General features: G+C 42.3%; 1 protein-coding gene across 6 annotated transcripts in view; it reads left to right on the plus strand.

The window, feature by feature from the left end:
* The window catches only part of PNPLA7 (patatin like domain 7, lysophospholipase), a 120,976-nt gene that overhangs the window by 44,457 nt on the left and 61,918 nt on the right, over window positions 1-14,601 (plus strand). For all 6 annotated transcript variants that reach the window (XM_081847466.1, XM_081847461.1, XM_081847462.1 and 3 more), the window contains one exon: window positions 3,568-3,681. In XM_081847466.1, coding sequence (XP_081703592.1) covers window positions 3,568-3,681 — 114 coding nt within the window. The remainder of the gene's footprint in view (window positions 1-3,567; window positions 3,682-14,601) is intronic.

Here is a 14,601-nt window from a genome sequence, read left to right on the forward strand (position 1 = left end):
GATGGACTCAAGGGCATCCTGATCAAATTTGCAGATGACACCAAACTGGGAGGGGTGGCTAACACCCCAGAGGACAGGATCACACTTCAAAACGACCTTGACAGATTAGAGAACTGGGCCAAAACAAACAAGATGAATTTTAACAGGGAGAAATGTAAAGTATTGCACTTGGGCAAAAAAAGATGAGAGGCACAAATACAAGATGGGTGACGCCTGGCTTGAGAGCAGTACATGTGAAAAGGATCTAGGAGTGTTGGTTGACCACAAATTTGACATGAGCCAACAGTGTGACGCGGCAGCTAAAAAAGCCAATGCAATTCTGGGCTGCATCAATAGGAGTATAGCATCTAGATCAAGGGAAGTAATAGTGCCACTGTATTCTGCTCTGGTCAGACCTCACCTGGAGTACTGTGTCCAGTTCTGGGCACCACAGTTCAAGAAGGACACTGACAAACTGGAACGTGTCCAGAGGAGGGCAACCAAAATGGTCAAAGGCCTGGAAGCGATGCCTTATGAGGAACGGCTAAGGGAGCTGGGCATGTTTAGCCTGGAGAAGAGGAGGTTAAGGGGTGATATGATAGCCATGTTCAAATATATAAAAGGATGTCACATAGAGGAGGGTGAAAGGTTGTTTTCTGCTGCTCCAGAGAAGCGGACACGGAGCAATGGTTCCAAACTACAAGAAAGAAGATTCCACCTAAACATTAGGAAGAACTTCCTGACAGTAAGAGCTGTTCGACAGTGGAATTTGCTGCCAAGGAGTGTGGTGGAGTCTCCTTCTTTGGAGGTCTTTAAGCAGAGGCTTGACAACCATATGTCCGGAGTGCTCTGATGGTGTTTCCTGCTTGGCAGGGGGTTGGACTCGATGGCCCTTGTGGTCTCTTCCAACTCTATGATTCTATGATTCTAAGGAGAAGGACAGGTGGGGAATTTCTGTGTTCCTTCAGATGTTGATGGACTGCCAGCTCCCATAATCCCTGACCATCAGCTGCACTGGCTGGGCAACAACATCTGGTCTTGCTGCCCCTGTCACAATTCCACAAGTGTGCAAAATACTACTACTAGAGTGTTAGTGAGAGAATCAGTGTGGGCTGTGGACACCCAGAATATGGTTCTGTGCCGAAGTTTTTAATGCAGGAAAGTTGTTGGGGTCATTTTTGAGGGTGAAATGCGTATACAACTGGGGGGGGGGGACCAAGTGGGTGAAGGCTGGATTAGGATTTTGAAATATTGTACGTATATAATAAATCAAATTAGTCTTCAGCCCCTGTTGGAACAGGGTAAACAGACCCAAATGGCAAGTGACGTCCATTCACTTAACAGAATCCATTAGTTGCTAAGCGCTGGACTGGCTCAAGTGTTCTTTCTCTCCATTCTTTCTGGGCTGCTACCGCTTCTCATGGGGCAGCCTGCCACCAAAAGCCAGGTCAGGTTCCGGCACTGGAAAATGTCAGCGCTTCCCTCAGGGCAGGGAGCAATGTCACTTCACTTAGCACGAGGTCTCATTAAATGATGACTCACTCTGTTCCTAGGTTTGAAAGTGGTAAACAGGCAGTGGGAGCGCCATTTTTTTTGTCGAAAGAAGGCATGGCCATATCTCTTCATTTCCTTAAAAAAACAGCATTGATCCATTTGATCTAAATGTTGGGTTCTTGAAGACCTCTTGGAGAAGAGAGGCCTCCCCAAATGTGAGGTGAATTAGGCAGTTCTGCTGGCTCCTGTCAAACAGAGGCTCTTACTTGTGAGTAAGAAATAGATCTTTATTCAGGAACGTAATGGTGTAGGTTCAGCGGCAGATACAGTGACGATTCAGAAGCAGGGCAAGAAGTTCAGAACTGGACAAAAGTGACACAAAATGTCCCATCAAGTTCCATCCCTCTTTCTACCAAGTTTTTAAAGACGAAGAGGTTCTCAATAGTGAGACTCTCACCTTTCAGGAATGTTGTTCTTGCAAGTGTGTTCTCTGTCAGGGTGGATGAGTCTGCTCTCATCTGCAAAGGTGGTGCCAGGTTCTAAGTGACAATGCTTCACACTTGGTTCAGTCATAACCACCTCCTGTCCAGCCCACTTCCCCTATCAACTAATAGTTGAAGGATACTCACATTCATGTGGGGGGTTCTCCCATCTCAGTTCAGCTTCCAAGTCACACTTTGCTCTTACATTCGAGATGGTTTACCTGTAGAAATTGTGCATGATATGTAGGAAGTGTACAGAGAAATTTCTCCCATAATGATAAAATGCACAGGAAACCACTTCTATACTGAGTCAGAACCATTGGTCCATCTATCTCAATATTGTCTGCACTGACTGACAGCAGCTCTCTGGAGTTTAGGGCAGAGAATCTCTTTCAGGCCTACCTGGAGATGCTGCTAGAGATTGAACCTGGGACATTTTGCTTGCAAAGCAGGTGTTTTACCCCTCAGCTATAGCCCTACCCCATGAAAGAGTTACCCTATGAAATGTGATGAGAAGAAGGATTCAGGACAGCCAAAAGAAGTGACATCTTCTTACAGTGCAAAATAAACGTATGGAGTTTGCTGCCCTCAGATGTGGGGTGACCCATGGCTTTGAAGCAGAGATTAGACAAAGGAAGAGCAGTCCATCAGTGACTATTAATCACAATGGCTGTAGGCAGTATTCATGTCCAGAGGCAGGCTGCCAGATGTGTTGGGGGAGGGGCCGACAGCAGGAGTGCATTGCCAGGGTGCTTGGGTGGCTATTATAGGAATCAGGATACTTACTGGATGGACCTTTTTGGTGTGATCCAGCAGGTTCTTCTTGTATGAAACAGGAAGAACTCTGCACTCAGAGGAGCCATCCTTGCATTTTTGTGTGAATCTAAAAGTTCTTTACAGTACTTATTTTATTTTTGTAAATTGCCTCCCAATTTTTGAAGGAGCAGTGACTCAGAGGGACTCAATAGGAGTTTCCTCTAGGCCAGGGTTTTCCAGACTTGAGTCTCCAGCTGTTTTTGGACTATAGTTCCCTTCATCTCTGACCACTGGCCTGCTAGCTAGGGATGATGGGAGTTGTAGTTCAAAAACAGCTAGAGACCCAAGTTTGGGAAACCCTGGTCTAGGCAATTCTGCTGCATCTCAGGATGGGGAGCAATTCTTATACTTGATGTCATGACTGGGCTCAGTTACCCATTTCCCTGCAGAGGCTGATGGGAAAGAGGCAAGCCCAGAGCAGTGAACTATGTCAGAAGACAGCAGACAGGACTACTCTTTTAGGAAAGAGGAGCATTGGTTTATTAAGAAAGAATTACTTAAGTAAGTTCCCCCCCTCAATACACTGTTTGAATACTTTGGGCTTGGGAGGTAGGATAGGGCTGTGCATATTACTGAAATCAAACAAAACTTCACTTCCTGTTCTCTTATGAAATCAATCAAAGATATGGGGCAAATGAAAACAGAGAACTGAACAAGTTCAGCTAGAAGCAGAGGTTACGCCTGCTTTGTGCTATGTTTTGGTTTGCCAGTGCTATGGCAGTTGCTGGTACCACAGCAGCGCTACGGCGATTACCACTGCCATCTCAGCAGCAACTTTCTCTTCTCTCTATCTTAGGTTGAAGCCTTAACCCACCAGCCCAGGGCAACAACAGTACACGCAGTTCGTGATTCTGAGCTGGCCAAACTTCCAGAGGGAGCGCTGACTTCGATCAAACGCAAATTCCCCCAGGTAAGCTAGTGGGCTCTGTCATAGCACAAAACACTCTTGTTCAGCAAGGTAACCACCATTTTGTCTTGTGGGCATGGCTTAGAGTAGCCTGGATTGCCCATTTTGCCTCTAATGCCTTCCAACCTTTTTTTTTTTTTTGCGTTTATATCCCACCTTTCCTCCAAGGAGCTTAATGTGGCATACATAGTTCTCTTCCTCACCATTTTATCCTCACAACAACCCTGTGAGGTAGGTTAGGCTGAGAGGCAGTGACTGGCTCAAGGTCATCCAGTGAGCCTCATGGCTGAGTGGGGATTTGAACCAGGGTCTCCCACCAGGTCCTAGTCCAGCGCTGTAACCACTACACCACACTGGTACTCTGGATATCAGTTGTTGGGGAACATAGTGGGAGAATGAGACTGCCCTTGTGTCCTGCTTGTGGGCTTCCTAGAGGAATCTGACTGACCACTGTAAGAACAGGATGCTGGACTGTGATGGGCCAGGGCTACTAATTAATGTATTTAAATACATGCAGTTTGTGGAATCTAGCTTTTCTAAAGCAGAATTTGAAGTATCTTCTAGACTGTAGAATTTATTTATTTTTACATTTGCATTACCCACAGTTTATTAAAAACAAAAAAATTCCTTCCAGTAGCACCTTAAAGACCAACTAAGTCAGTTCTTGGTATGAGCTTTCGTGTGCATGCACACTTCTTCAGATACACACAGTTTATTAATCCTGCTATCCCACCTGTTTTCCAAGGAACTCAGCATGCCATCTAATGATTCTTCACCCTCACTCCCCCCTTAACCCTCATGACCACCTTGTGAGGTAGGTTACATTGGGAAATAGTGACTGGCCCAAGATTCATTGAAATTTCTTAGGAGGCCAGTACCTGGTGTCACTTGGGAATTCTAAGAAGACCAAAAAATGTTCAGTTTTTAAATCAGTGAAGTTTTTGAGAGGTCCAGCCTGCCATGTTGATTCACAATGGCACCCAGTTGTATCCAAATGTAGATGAAAACCTCATCCTTGCTCTCAGAGGCCATCATTTGATTATGATATCTTAAGAAGCACCCAAATATGTAGCAAATAGAGAACTTTCCAAAACAAATTGCAGAAGCAGGAATTTGTTTTTTTAAAAAATAATATTTATTAAAATTTTGAAAGTTACAGAAAGGAAAAAGAAAAAAAGTTAAGCATAACAAAACCATACAATACAATATAGAAACAAAAATATTACATATACATAACAAAAATAAAACAAAAACAATAAAAAACACATAACCTATACTTTCAATTATTAACTTTCTTTTACTTGTTTCAGCGACCTCCTCACACCTCCCTTTTTTGTATTCCACTTCGATTAATTGTTTCAGCAAATCCTTTCCATCTTCCTCAAACTTCTGTCCTATCATTTAACTTAACCAATTCTAACATTATTTTTTCCTTTAATCCAATTACAATCTATTATACTTAATTCTTTATAACATTTCTGCTAAGGCCATGTAACTTCATTCCAGCATCCTTCTAACATTCATTAATTTTACAATGTTTCTGTAAGTAGTCTTTAAATTTCTTCCAATCTTCCTCCACCGACTCTTCTCTCTGGTCTCGGATTCTGCCAGTCATTTCCGCCAGTTCCATGTAGTCCATCACCTTCATCTGCCATTCTTCCTAGGTGGGTAGATCTTGTGTCTTCCAATACTTTGCAATAAGTATTCTTGCTGCTGTTGTAGCGTACATAAAGAAAGTTCTATCCTTCTTTGACACCAATTGGCCGACCATGCCCAGGAGAAAGGCCTCTGGTTTCTTCAGAAAGGTATATTTAAATACCTTTTTTATTTCATTATAGATCATCTCCCAGAAAGTCTTAATCTTAGGGCATGTCCACCAAAGGTGAAAGAATGTACCTTCCGTCTCTTTACATTTCCAACATTTATTATCGGGCAAATGATAATTTTTTGCAAGCTTGACTGGTGTCATGTACCACCTGTAAATCATTTTCATTAAATTCTCTCTTAGGGCATTGCATGCCGTAAATTTCATACCCGTGGTCCATAACTGTTCCCAGTCAGCCATCATAATATTATGTCCGACATCTTGTGCCCATTTAATCATAGCAGATTTCACCGTTTCATCCTGAGTATTCCATTTCAACAGCAAGTTATACATTATTGACAAGTTCTTAATTTTAGGATCTAACAGTTCCGTTTCCAGTTTTGATTTTTCCACCTGGAAGCCAATTTTCTTGTCCAAATTGTAAGCCTCCATTATTTGATAATAATGAAGCCAGTCTCGCACTTTGTTTTTTAGTTTTTCAAAACTCTGCAGTTTTAATCTATCTCCCTCTTGTTCCAAAATTTCCCAATATTTCGGCCATTTGGCCTCCGTATTGAGCTTTTTCTGAGCCTTCGCTTCCATTGGTGACAACCACCTTGGAGTTTTGTTTTCAAGCAAATCCTTATATCTTATCCAGACATTAAACAGTGCTTTCCTGACAATATGGTTTTTAAACGCTTTATGTGCTTTGACTTTATCATACCACAAATATGCATGCCACCCAAATACGTTATTGAAACCTTCTAAGTCCAGAATGTCAGTGTTTTCAAGAAGCAGCCATTCTCTCAGCCAACAAAATGCAGCTGATTCATAATAAAGCTTAAGGTCTGGCAGGGCAAATCCACCTCTTTCTTTGGCATCAGTTAATATCTTAAATTTTATTCGAGGCTTCTTGCCCTGCCAGACAAATCTAGAAATATCTCTCTGCCAGTTCTTGAAACATTCCATTTTATCCAAAATTTGCAATGTTTGGAACAAAAACAGCATTCTTGGCAATACATTCATTTTTATGACAGCAATTCGGCCTAGCAATGATAACTTCAAATTTGACCATATTTCTAAATCCTTTTTCACTTCCATCCAACATTTTTCATAATTGTCTTTAAATAAATTCACATTCTTAGCAGTCATATTAACCCCTAGGTATTTCACTTTCTTGACCAGTGTTAATCCTGTCTCCTTCTGAAACCTCTCTCTCTCAGTCACTGTTAGGTTTTTCTCTAAAACCTTAGTTTTCATCTTGTTCAACTTAAAACCCGCTACCTGACCAAATTCTTGAATTAGTTCCAATACTCTTTTAGTACTAGATTCTGGCTCCTGTAATGTCAATACCAGATCATCAGCAAATGCTTTCAATTTGTACTGTTTAGCTCCGACTTGTATACCTTTAACCAATTGTTCCCTTCTAATCATGTTTAAAAGGACCTCCAGGACCGATATAAAAAGCAATGGGGAGATTGGGCACCCTTGTCGTGTTCCTTTCTCTATCTTAAATTCTTCCGTCACTACATTGTTCACAATTAATTTTGCCTTTTGTTCTGAATAAATTGCACCTATACCATTTTCAAACCCTTGACCCACCCCCATCCCTTGTAAATTTTTCTTCATAAAACTCCAAGAAATATTGTCAAAGGCTTTCTCGGTGTCCACAAATATCAAAACTGCTTTGGTGTTAATATTCACTTGTAGTTTTTCTAAAATGTTAATTATGTTCCTCGTATTGTCAGACAAATGTCTGCCCGGGAGAAAGCCCGCTTGATCTTTATGAATTTCTTCTACTAGTACCTTTTTTAATCTTTTTGCCAGAATATCTGCAAAAATTTTGTAATCCACATTAAACAAAGAAATGGGGCGGTAGTTCTTAAGCTGCGTCGCAGAAGCAGGAATTTGAACCATTGTCTCCCTGGGCCTGGCTTGATGCTTGATATCGGAGTCAAATGTCTACATCCTTCTGGCAATGCACCTTTATGTTCGGTTTATATTAAGGGTCTATTCCTTTGGCTTGCCTGTTCCTTTTATTTCTAAAAGGTGACTTGGTAGAGGCACACTTGTGCTTTTCAAAAAAAGGAATCCAAGATTTTCCCCTTGGGTCTAGTATGTGCCTTGTGCTTTTAAATTGAAGCGCAACTTACTGTGAAATTCAACAGCTGGGCTATCAAAAACCACCTGCTTGATGTGATGATGTGGGCCTAGCCAACCTTGCCAGGAATTCAAAAAACATTCCAGCTCAAGGTGGGTGGTCAGGCTCTAGATTCCTCCTCCTCCTCCTCCTCCTCCTCCTCCTCCTCCTCCTCCTCCTCCTCTGCATCCCGGCACAGTGTGTTACACAATTGTCAGACAGAATAAAAACACATGTGCACATGTATCTAGTTCAGTATTGTCTGTGCCAAAGTTGGTCCTCCAGATGATGTCTGATTCCAGGGCCACATTCACATGATACATTTCAAGCACTATGGTATCACTTTGAAGAGTCATGGCTTCTCCCAAGGAATTCTGAGACATATAACTTATTAAGGGGGTCAAGAGTTGTTAGGAGACACCTTATTCCCCTCCTAGAGCTACAGTTCTCAACTTTTCCTGTGAAGCGGGATTCATTGTGAAGCCACTTTGAGAATGGTAGCTCTGGTAGTGGAAAAGCGGGATCTCCTGACAACTCTCAGCAGCCCTGAACAAACCGCAGCTCCCGTAATTCCTCGAGGGAAACAATTATTATTCAATTACTTTAAATGTATGGCATAAATGTGGCCCTACTCGCATCATCCATGACTATTGACCACACTGACTTGGACTGATGAGAGCTGGAATCCAACATCCACTGTAGGGCCACAGATTCCTCCACCCTCAGTCTGTGCTGATTGGCAAGAGCTCTCCAAGATTTTGGACATGACTCTTTCTCAGTCCTTTCTGGAGATCCTTGGGATTGAATCTGGAGACCTTTTGCATGCATAGCTGGTGCAGTAACCAATCAGTGATGGGCTTTGTGGACATTTCCAGGCCCATCACTTGAGCCATGGGCAGGAGGAGTTGTTGAGATCATCTGCTTTGATGCCAAAAAACTTTTGACTTTTTTGAGAGCCAGAGTGGTGTAGTGGTTAAGAGCGGTAGACTCGTAACCTGGGGAACTGGGTTCATTTCTCCGCTCTTCCACATGCAGCTGCTGGGTGACCTTGGGCTAGTAACATTTCCCTGAAGTCTCTCAGCCCCACTCACCTCACAGAGTGTTTGTTGTGGGGGAGGAAGGGAAAGGAGAATGTTAGCCGCTTTGAGACTCCTTTGGGTAGTGATAAAGCGGGATATCAAATCCAAACTCTTCTTCTCTTCTTCTTCTCCCACTGCCCCCATGGAATTAGCTCAGTTTGTCTATCAATACAGGCATCTTCCCAGTTACACGCAATTGACTCATACGCGACTGTGCGGTTCTGGGAAATCAATCAATCAGTTCAAATCAATTCAAATGGCTGGAGAGAGCTGGAAAGTCCTTGTGGCTTGAAAGGATACCCTCCCCAGAGCACAAAGAGGCTTTAAAGGCTTAAAAAAAGAGAAAAGGACTTATGGTCTCCAAAATGGCACACAGAAGCTCTTGCTGCTTCCTGCACTACCCTATTCAACAGTTGTTGGGCGAGAAGCTGTATTACAGTGGGCTCAAGCGAGCTGTTCCCTGCCCTTTCTGGCGATCTTGAGGCAATGGTACAGTATGGGTTGCTTTTTGTTAGGCAGGGTTCCGAAGATCTCTGAACCATTTTTGTTGTAAAAGAAGAAGAAATCGCCTTAGTTCCCCACTCTGATTGGGCTCCTTATTTACAAGCATTTACGTAATCCCTGCATAAGTGGGGAGTCACTTGTACATAATTATGTGTTGGTTTTAAAAGAGCTGCTCTCTGTTGGTCCCCTCATTGATGAAAGGCTTATTGATCACAGTATGCAGGACCAAAATTGATTATATTGGATCTGGAAGGCAGTAACCTTTTGACTCTTGTCTGACCTTTTGACTCTTCCTAACCCCACTTGATGGCATTTCCCCTCTGCTTTCAGAGTGTCTGCCTGCTGCTGTCCTGACTATTAACTTGCAGACTTCCCTTCTCTTTTCCCTCTCCCTCTCTGCCTTCCCCCTGCCTTTGTTTGTGTTTAAAGCCTCTTTTGCTCCTCTATATTTAGAATATAGCTCCATCTGTGTATTATTTGCCATCAACACTGTTATTGTCTTCATATGGAAATAGGGCCATGGAACTAGTTTTTGGTTTTTTTTTTAGCTTAATAGGCAGTGGAGGTTGGGGAAATTCTTTGCCCCAAACCAGGTCTGTTTTGGGTTTTTAAAAAGTAGGTGAATTACAGGTGCTATGAAAAGCAGGCTGTCAATCAGCCCATGTACTGACAAGCATCTGAGATTAGCTTAGGGGCAGGGGTGAGTAGCCTTTTTTCTGTCAGGGCAGGGGGACTGAATACCAGTGCTGCCCAGGGCTAGAATCAAAGATGGTGGTGGGGGGGGGACCAAATCCAAAAATAGGTTGGACAACCCCCCTCTCTTTTAACCCCTTTTCTCTATCTCTCTTTTACCCCCATAGCACCTAAAGGAATGTGAGGGCCACAGGCAGCCCTAGGGTTACTGAAAGGGGCATTGGGCATCTGACTTCCATGCAGAAGGTCCCAGGTTCAGTGCTGGGAATTTCTCCTGCCTGAAACCTTGGAGAGCTGATGCCCATAGGTGGACAATACTGAGCTAGATGGACCAGTGGTGTTGCTTGGTAATACGCAGCTTTCTTTACTCCCATGTAAGGGATGTGTGATTTTTGAAATAAAACGCAGTTAACTGGTTAAGATAAAACTACATCAGACATAACCAGGACCCAAAACATTGGATAATATCCAACATTGGACCCATTGAAATTGATGTACGTAGAATCATAGAATTGTAGATTTGGAAGAGACCCTGGGGGAAATCTAGTTCAACACCCTGCAGTGACTAACTTTGGTCAATTAATTTCAATGGGTCTACTCTGAGTCAAATTTATATACATCTCTTAATGTACCTAAATGGCAGTGGTTTAGAGAGTGGCCTTTAGATTTGGGTTCAAATCCAGACATGGAACGTCTTTGGGTGACCTTGGATCTGTTGCACCCTATTCCTATCTTCCCAGGGTTTTCAGGATAGTAATAAGAGACAGCTGTTGCGCTTGCTGCCGTTCCGTGGAGGAAGAGGTTGCAGGAGTGCACATGGGATAAATAGTTTCAACAAAATTCCCATCATGGGCTAGGAAAACTAGAAGGAATCAAAGGAAATAAACCACAAAACCCTTCTACTACCAATTGATATCCCCTTCCTCACAGAGTGAGTGTGTTCTACCTTGCACCCTGAATGTTAATGGGTCTGGACTTCCGGAGGCTGCGCGAACGGCAATGGCGGTCCTCCTCGCGCTGTGAGGAGGAAGCTCCGCAGAAATGGGTCGTCTGCTACGGCAAAGCGGAGACCCGCGTTAAAAAACCACAGGCAGCAAGAGCCTGTGGCCGTGGGACTTGGCGGGCGCCAGAAGCGGCCCCTGAAACTGAGAAGAGACCCCGTAAGGAGCCTCGGATCACGGAGGGGGTTGCGGCGCTGTGAGTCGATCGCTATTCCTGTAGAGTGAAGCCGCGCAGCTGCTGTTGGTGAGCGCTGACCTTTTTTCCTGGAAAATCGGATCCTGAAAAGTAACGACCCGTGAGTAACGAAGGACCCTAATAAATTTGAGCCTAAAGTATCAGAAATTTGGCAAAAAGCGGAGAGATGTAAACAGGAAGTCCGTCTTCCGCTGCTGCTTAAAGATCAAAGCAAAAGAATTATGATGTGGAGCCTTTGAAGAGGCACTAAAACTAACTGATCTGAGCATTCATTGAAGCTATTCCGGTGTAAAGTAAGGACATAACTTATTTAAGTGATTTATCTATTTATTGGACTGTGCTAATCTTTTTCTTTGGGAATTACAACTTTGACTGAGAAGCCCAGGTACTTTGGACTGCCTGAATAATAGAACTGTCAGCTTGCAGCCTTGGTTACTTTGTACCTGAGGCCTGTTACAATTCTGAGTGCTTATGGACTTGCTACTTTGAAACATCACTTGGCACTTGTTAGAGACATTGTTTTGCTGTCTAAACCAACTCTGCTAAATACAAGTTATTGAAGGTACCTGGACATTAAATTGGATGTCTTTTTTTTATTTTTTATTGAATTGGCTACTTCCCTCAAGACATTCTGAGCTCCCTCTAGAGGATTTTGGATTTACAGCTGTGACTTTACTTTACTTTCTCTTTCCTTTCCTCCTATTTGACTCTCTACTCTCTGGGCTGTTGCTTTCCCATGGGAACAACTTGGTTTGACCTTGACTATTAGATAAAACTGGAATGAGTGGCGCAAGAAAAAAGGACGCTAGAGTAAGAACTAGACAAACAACTTTAACCTCAGCCTTACAGACACGTAGATCTTCTGTGCCTACTCTGCCATCGGCAGGGGAAGAAGGAACTGTGCCTACTCAGCTGTTGGCAGGGGAAGAAGAAACTGAGCAATTACAGTTGGAAGATATGGCTGCAGGAGCAACTAGCTCAATTTTAGAGAAAATTTTTGAAAAATTGGAATCTTTGGACAAGAGAGTGGAATCTTTGGACAAGAAAGCAGATGAACAAACGTCCAAGATTGACCAAAATACAGCCTGTCTAAACAAAATAACTGAACAAGTGGCTCTGAACGTAAAATCAATTGGACAGTTAGCTGAGGCCACTGAAGAAAATCGTAAATTGGCTGAGGCAACTAGCCAAAAAGTTGAAAATTTAGAACAAGAGGTCAGACCACTGCATAAACAAGTTGGAGAGCAACAGATGTATTTGTCCATGATAGAACTGCGGAATCGGGAAAATAACCTAAGGTTAAGGTCTATACCAGAGCTTGAACAAGGAAACTTAATTGAGTTCCTGACTAAAGAATTTGCTAAATTTTGGTCCCTGGAGGAGGAAAAGGACTTTAAAATTGTGTCGGCTTTTAGACTTGGAAAATTTGCAAGGAAAGACAAGCCCAGAGACTGTTTGATAACTTTGAGATCGAAGGAGGAAAGAGATAAGATATTGGGTCTACACTACGAAAAGTCACTGGACTTCTTGGATACAAGAGCTGAAATTTACAAAGAAATCCCAAAACAACTTTTGGACCTCAGATCCACCTATCTTGAATTAGTCAGACTGTTAAGGAGCAATTCAATCATCTTTAGGTGGGAATTTCCTCAGGGATTATCCTTTACCTTCAGAGGGAAGAAGGTCAAAATTAAAACGCTTGAAAACAGAGATAAATTTTTGATCGCCTACGGAGAGGACCTTCAGAAAGGAATTGAAACACCCTCAGGGCCTGGATCATCAGCTGTACCTCTACCCTTGGAACCTGAAGATCCAGAGAAAAAGATACCACCCCCAGAGAAATAACAGATTTATTCAGGATGTCTCTGCAACTGTTGAGCTGGAATATTAATGGATGCAACTCCCCGGAAAAAAGGAGGAAGATATTTCATATATTGAAAAAAGAACAATTGGACATTATTTGTCTGCAAGAAACACATGTGACTAGGCTCCATAAAAAAGTGCTAATAAATAAAAGATTAGGCCAAGAATTTATTTCTTCGGATCGAGTGAAGAAGAGAGGAGTGGTGATTTATGCAAAGGAGAGCCTGTTACCTAAACTTTTATTTAAAGATGAGCAAGGAAGAATTTTGGCAATTGAGATACAATACCAAGGAGAGAAGCTTTTGATATTAGGAATTTATGCACCAAATGAGGGGAAATCGGAATTTTACAAGAAGTTGCATGAGAGCATGCTGGATTATCTGGACTATGACAATATCATCATGATGGGAGATATGAATGGGGTGGTATCAACCAACATGGATAAGTCACAAAGTCAAAACATGACAAAAGATGGCAGACTACCTAAGACCTTTTTCGAACTGACTGACAATATGGACTTGATTGACATTTGGAGGACAAAGAACCCCTTGGGAAGAGAGGGAACATTCTTCTCTGAAGCCCAACTGACATGGACAAGAATTGACCAAATATGGATATCTAGAGGTCTGGCACCTAAGATCAGAAAGGTGGAAATCTGCCCAAAGACCTGCTCCAACCATAATGCAGTAAAGATGGATATGAGACTACTACCAACCGGCTCCTTTAGATGGAAGATGAATGACAATCTGTTTAGAGATCAGGAGATCACTAAAAAGGCCCAAAAAGCTTTGAAGGACTATTTTGAGATAAATTTGAACACTACGGTGGAAAAAAGAATCATCTGGGATGCAAGTAAGGCTGTGATGAGGGGGTTCTTGATACAACAGAATGTGGTAAAGAAAAGGGCACAAAATGAAAAAAAAGACAAGATTCTGGGAAAAATTAAAGAATGTGAGAAGAAGTTAAGATTAAATCCGAAGTCACAGCCGATTCTGAGAGAAATTAAACTTTACCAAGCACAATATTCCAAATTGATAAACCAGGAAATAGAATGGAAAATCAAATTAATGAAACAAAGGACATTTGAATCGGCTAATAAATGTGGGAAACTGCTAGCATGGCAGTTGAAGAAGAGACAAAAATTAAACACAGTTACAAATTTAGAGATTGAAGGAAGGAACATTCAGAACCCTGAGGAGATTAGAAAGTGCTTTCAGAGATATTTCAAAAAATTATATACTCAAGGGCCGGAAGATGAGAACGAGATAAAACAATTTTTGATAAAAAATGGATTACCAAAACTGTCACAAGAAAACAGATCAATCCTGAATTGTAAAATAACACGACAAGAGATTGAACAAGCTATTCAGAACATGCAACTGGGCAAATCTCCAGGGCCGGATGGGCTCACCTCCAAGTACTATAAGACATTGAAAGACTATTTGATACAACCACTGATGGAGGTGGGCAACGAAATTTTGGAGGGGAAGAAGGCACCGGAATCGTGGAAAGAAGCTTTCATCACATTGATACCTAAATTGGAAACTGAAAAGACACAACTTAAGAACTACCGTCCCATCTCCCTTTTAAATGTGGATTACAAAATATTTGCAGACATTTTAGCAAGCAGATTTAAAAAAGCA

This window comes from Podarcis erhardii, assembly GCF_964252035.2.
Source record: "Podarcis erhardii genome assembly, chromosome: Z".
NCBI lineage: Eukaryota > Metazoa > Chordata > Lepidosauria > Squamata > Lacertidae > Podarcis > Podarcis erhardii.